A 6,144-nucleotide genomic window follows, 5' to 3' on the forward strand; every position below is an offset into this window, starting at 1 on the left:
ATGCTAAACATTCATATGCCTCTTCATGAAGCACCATTCCAGAGGACATGCTTCCATGCTGATGACACTCGTTAAAAAAATGCGTTAATAAATTTGTGACTGAACTCCTTGGGGGAGAATTGTACATCCTCTGCTCTCTTTTACCCACATTCTGCCATATATTTCATGATATAGCAGTCTCGGATGATGACCCAGCACATGTTGTTCATTTTAAGAATACTTTCACTGCAGATCTGACAAAACGCAAAGAAGTTACCAATGTGAGATTTCAAAAGATAGCTACAGTACTACTCAACCCAAGGTTTAAGAATCTGAAGTGCCTTCTAAAATCTGAGAGGGACAAGGTGTGGAGCATGCTTTCAAAAGTCTTAAAAGAGCAACACTCCGATGAGGAAACTACAGAACCTAAAACACCAAAAAAGAAAATCAACCTTCTGCTGGTAGCATCTGACTCAGATAATGAAAATGAACATGCATCGGTCCGCACTGCTTTGGATTGTTATCAAGCAGAACCCGTCATCAGCATGGACGCATGTCCCCTGGAATGGTGGTTGAAGCATGAAGGGACATATGAATCTTTAGCACATCTGGCACGTAAATATCTTGCGACACCAGCTACAACAGTGCCATGAGAATGCCTGTTCTCATTTTCAGGTGACATTGTAAACAAGAAGCGGGCAGCATTATCTCCTGCAAATGTAACCAAACTTGTTTGTCTGAGCGATTGGCTGAACAAGAAGTACGACTAAGTGGACTTGCAGGCTCTAAAGCCTTACATTGTTTTATTTTTTTAATGCAGTTATTTTTTGTACATAATTCTACATTTGTAAGTTCAACTTTCATGATAAAGAGATTGCACTACAGTACTTGTATTAGGTGAACTGAAAAATACTATTTATTTTGTTTTTTTACAGTGCAAGTACTTGTAATCAAAAATAAATATAAAGTGAGCACTGTACACTTTGTATTATGTGTTGTAATTGAAATCAATATATTTGCAAATGTAGACAACATCCAAAAATATTTAAATAGTATTCTATTATTAACAGTGCGACTAATCATGCAATTAATTTTTTTATTGCGCAATTAATTGCGATTAATTTTTTTTTAATCGCTTGACAGCCCTATTAATTATCAAAGACAGAAATTATAAGTTTGGTGGTAAGAATGATAAACATATGTCACTTGAAATTTTGCTCTATCTTCTTCGGGAATTATGAGAGTTATGCCTGAGGACTGGAAGAAGAAAAGGAATTACTCATCTATGATTAAAATGTAATAACGATTCTTTAGCTTTGTTCCACCCTTCTCTATTCCTGATATAACAAACATCTTCAGGGCACTAACCTCTTTACATGAATGGTCACCATTGACTTAAATGCTAATTAGGAGAAATCATCCAATCATGGCTAACACTATGCTGAGTTGGCAAAAAAAAATATTTTGCCATAGGTAGGAGGAATCCAGAAAGAAACACCCTAATAATTCTGTATAAAAAGGTAAAGGAACTGCCTTCCCAAGACATTCTCTCACTCTACTTTGATGCCTTTGTTACACTTTAACAACTAATACCACCACTAAAACACTATGTCTCTTCGTATTGCTAGTGGATCCAGGAAGGTTTCCTCATTTGGTGGAGGTGGTGGATCAGTCAGAGTATCCAGCATAGGAGGAAGCTTTGGTAGTGGGAGTGTATGTGGTTTGGCTGGGGGATACGGTGTCGGATTAGGGAGTGGATTAGGAGGGGGAGCAGGTGGTAGCTTTGGTGGAGGCTATAGTGGTGGTTTTGGTAATGTATCTGTTGGAGGAGGCTATGGAGATGACTACTGCAGTAGCTCATTTGGGGGCTTGGGTAGTGGCTATGGTGGAGGCTTTAGTGGGGGCTTTGGTGGAGCTGATGGCAGCCTTCTGTCTGGTGGCGAAAAGGAAACCATGCAGAACCTTAATGACCGCCTAGCTAAATACCTGGATAAGGTGCGTGCTCTGGAGGAGGCAAATGCTGATCTTGAACATAAAATCCGGCAGTGGTATGAGAAACATGATCCTGCTGCTGCTGGATTACGCCATGACTACAGCAAATATTACCAGATAATTGAAGATCTTAAGAATCAGGTAATAAATAATTTTTCAGCACTTTACAATGGTATGCAGCTTGTAACCATATCTTGTGTTAAACTATAACTCACGAGCAGTGCATGAGTTATTACCAAATGAGAAATTCTGCTCAGAGTAATTTCAGATATTTATCATTTTCTGTTGACATTAAGAATACTTAAAGTAGTTGACTTTAAGATGTAATATTTCTACCAACGGATTTTTCACACACATTCTTGTTAATTTAATATTACTATAAAAGTATCTATTTTACTATTAAGCATGTTCAGTATTTTTACTGTTTATGTATGAAAATTAATTTGTTAACCTGGAAAGGAAATACTTAATTTTTAAAAAAGGGAAAGAAATCATATCTCCCTCTATGTTTAAACCATATATAAACAAATTATTTTTAAAATCTGCATTTTTCATTTTAGCCTCTAAATTTGCCCAGTGCTGCCTCAAAATTAAATGCAAAGGATATTTTCATAGTAGTCATACAAATATTGCCTCTCTCCTTATCTATCTTTCTATTTATCCAGATCATCTCTGCAACTATTGACAATGCCAAAATAGTCTTGCAGATTGACAATGCCAAGCTTGCTGCTGATGACTTCAGACTTAAGTGAGTTCAGTGAAAACCACAGTTAGTAATGATGGGGTAGTAACAACTTGGGCCATCTCACGACATTTGTTTTTAAAGCAGAACTCACCATTGTTTTCTGCTTACAAACGTATTAAAAGAAATATGAAGTACTATTCCAAAAATGTTAACAATATTAAAATCAATTTTATAACTATAATATGCAATAGAGCTATATTTTTTAATTTAAAAAACTATTAAAACTTTTGCCAAATCACAAAAAAAAACCATAAAATAAACAGATAATAAAAATGCATTATTCTCACATCTTCTCTAATGACATTCTGTTTTATTAATAACAAATATTTTTCTTGCAAGGAAAAATTAATTTTTCTTTCTTTCTGATCTGATTATATTCTCAAAATTCTCCTAACACTTTAAAGGTATGAAAATGAGCTGTTCCTTCACCAAACTATTGAAGCTGACATTAATGGTCTGCGTAGAGTCCTAGATGACCTGACTATGACAAGATCCAACCTGGAAGCACAGCTTGAAAGCCTGACTGAGGAGCTAGTGTATCTTAAGAAGAACCATGATGGAGTAAGATCTTTGCCTTCCTTTTGCAAATATAGGTCCCAGTCCAACTCCCATTGAAGTCAATGAGAGTCTTTCCATTTAAAAGTGGTTTAAAAGTGAAATGATTTATAGGCAATTTACTATTTCAAAACATTCAGATTTTGACACTTAATGATTTCAGTTATTTAATTTTTCCCTGCTTCTGCAATTGCAATATATTTAAAATCTCCTTGTCTTTCATTTAACCAGGAAATGAAAAGCTTCCAGCGTGGCTCTACGGGTGAAGTGAATGTAGAAATTAATGCTACTCCAGGAGTTGATCTAACAAAGCTTCTTAATGAGATGAGAGCTCAGTATGAATACCTTGCTGAGCAAAATCGTAGGGAGGCCGAAGAACAATTTAATAAAATGGTAAAAATATGACTGATAAATTATCTGAAAGCATATTCAAATCCAAAGATTTGTTTTATCACACTTTATTCACAATATTGTATTATGACTTTTCCAGAGTCAACAGCTGCAGCAACAAATCTCTGATGATGCTGGTGCAGCAGACTCAGCCAGGCATGAAATAACTGAGATCAAACGTACTCTCCAAACTCTGGACATTGAGCTACAATCCCTTCTGGCCAAGGTCTGTAATAGCTGCCACTTAAGGTAGCCTTTATAATTCAAAATTCTTATTAAAAAAATTTACAGTATGCATAATAGCTTTATCCACTAGTTCAGCATTATGTAAGGGCATATTTGCATTTAATATATAATTGTTTCTAATATAGACATGTGTTTTGATAGCTCTCCTATATTTACTCTAAGCACAGAGAAACAACTGTAATTCTAAATTAAATACTAAAGTCTATAGAGAATGAAGAATGGTGAGTTTGACTAGTTAGAAAGAATAATCAAAATAAACAGATTTGTTTTGAACAGTCTCAAAAACACTTTATAAAGTTTTGTAATAGACATGGCTTCAAAAGAGGCATTACAGCAATATTCCACCTTCATTACACACATGCAAGTTTATCCACTTTCAATGGAACTTTTTTTTGGCAAGAATCCAGTATGGAATATGGCCCACTGCCTTTTAAGTAAGTGTAAAATGACTGAATATGTGTATGGGGAATGCTGAATATTGAATAATCCCCTGGTGGCCTATTCAGTATTTTAATATTTACATATGATAAACAATTAATGTAAATAAAAAACAACAGGATATTAAAATTAATGCCATCCAACATTTTGGCATAAAGTTGTTTTATCATGTTCTCTCAGTGACTATATTTTTCATTCATTCTGATCTGTGAAAAGACTACATCGAAAGGCTCTTATAGATTTCTTCAGAAGAGCAGCCAATAGCCAAACTACTTATCTCCAACATCTCGCCAATAAGAACAAATATGAATTCCTTTCAAACACCTGTATAGCAAATAATCATGCACCAAACAAATTAAATTCTTATATTCCCACTTTGACCTTTCATTTGTTTTCATAAGCTTAACATACAAGTACAACATATCCAATTAATTTAATAGATTTTACTTTGCATTGTTTGAGAAAAGTGTTACAGAAGAAGCAGTGTATATAGCAATAAAACACTATAAAACTAGTAATATAAAACTAGAAAACTATAGTGAGAAAGAGAGAAGAGAAAGGAAAAATTATTCCAGAGAAATAATTTTCAACACAAAAACTAGTGGTATTGAAAACTGATAGAGAAAAAAATGTAATGTTAGTTCTATGTAAGTGTTATGACTCGGAAAATAATTTTTTCTACTTGTCTGGTATAAATTATTTTCACTGTTAAAGAAGATTTTCCTTGTGTGTAATCAAGCATTTCAGCTTAATCAGTAACATGCCATTGTTATGCACTGACAGAAATGCTCCCTTGAAGGCACCTTGGCAGAAATTGAAGGAAACTACAGTTGTCAGCTTTCACAAATACAGCTTCAGATTAGCAATCTGGAGGAACAATTAAAGCAGATCAGATCTGAAATGGAATGCCAGAATGCAGAATATGAACAGCTCCTGGGCATCAAGACACGTCTAGAGATGGAGATTGAGACCTATAGGCGACTGCTAAATGGAGAAGGAGGGTAAGCAAACAGCCTGAAGAAAAAACTTATTTCAGTTAGATGAATTTATTTTGAAAAACAGAACACTAGAAATAAGAAATAAACATCAATATAGCTTATTCCATGTTCTGTGCGTATAGGGATAAATCCTGTAAGGTGCAGATCATTCCAGTTAAGTGCTTAACTACCTTAAATTCCACTGACTTCAGTGGAAGCTGAGGGCCTTCATAACCTTGCATGAGAGCTGAACACCATGCAGAACTGAGCCCACATTTCAAATAGGACCTATAGAAAGCATCCTCTTTTTCGTAAGGCTCTGTTGTGGGATGCAAGGACCTAATTCAACACACTTTGAAGTCAGTCAGAGCCTTGCAATGCTCACTGAAATAGACCTAAGTGAACTGAAAATAAATTGCTGTATCAGTTCTCTGTTCTGTCTCAGCATCTGCAAACATTATATAACTGTACATTATGTGCAGCTGCAAATACCTGAAAATGACTCCAGTTAACAGAATATCCACCACAGAAAATTTTCATTTTATCAAACAAGGATAAAAGAGCAGTTTGATCTTACATCTGTATTTGATAAACGATTTTATTTAAACTTTCAGATGTATATGGTACATAGCAGTTCCAATCACTTACAAAACTGATTGCCTGCCTTGCTGTTTCTGGAAAGATAGCAATAAACTTGCTTTTAAAACCAGTATTCTCATCGACTCTCAAAATAATTATCTTTTCTTAAAAAGAACAGGAGTACTTGTGGCACCTTAGAGACTAACAAATTTATTAGAGCATAAGCTTTCGTGGGCTACAACC

At 34.9% G+C, this 6,144-nt stretch overlaps 1 protein-coding gene across 1 annotated transcript; it reads left to right on the plus strand.

Moving 5' to 3' along the window:
• Positions 1–1,587: 1,587 nt before the first annotated feature.
• On the plus strand, positions 1,588–5,350 carry LOC112102235 (keratin, type I cytoskeletal 24-like). The gene is made up of 6 exons (XM_024193395.1): positions 1,588–2,112; positions 2,637–2,719; positions 3,121–3,277; positions 3,503–3,664; positions 3,762–3,887; positions 5,129–5,350. Exons 1-6 carry the CDS (start codon positions 1,588–1,590, stop codon positions 5,348–5,350), a joined length of 1,275 nt encoding a protein of 424 aa, XP_024049163.1.
• The last annotated feature ends 794 nt before the right edge of the window (positions 5,351–6,144 follow it).

The sequence above is a fragment of the Terrapene carolina genome, unplaced genomic scaffold (assembly GCF_002925995.2).
Source record: "Terrapene carolina triunguis isolate 2854851 unplaced genomic scaffold, T_m_triunguis-2.0 Scaffold193, whole genome shotgun sequence".
NCBI lineage: Eukaryota > Metazoa > Chordata > Testudines > Emydidae > Terrapene > Terrapene triunguis.

Coding starts and splice junctions, on each gene's coding strand:
- LOC112102235 (XM_024193395.1), top strand. CDS start 1,588: ATGTCTCTTCGTATTGCTAGTGGATCCAGGAAGGTTTCCTCATTTGGT. Junction 2,113..2,636: donor TTGAAGATCTTAAGAATCAG/GTAATAAATAAT, acceptor CTATTTATCCAG/ATCATCTCTGCAACTATTGA. Junction 3,278..3,502: donor TTAAGAAGAACCATGATGGA/GTAAGATCTTTG, acceptor TCATTTAACCAG/GAAATGAAAAGCTTCCAGCG.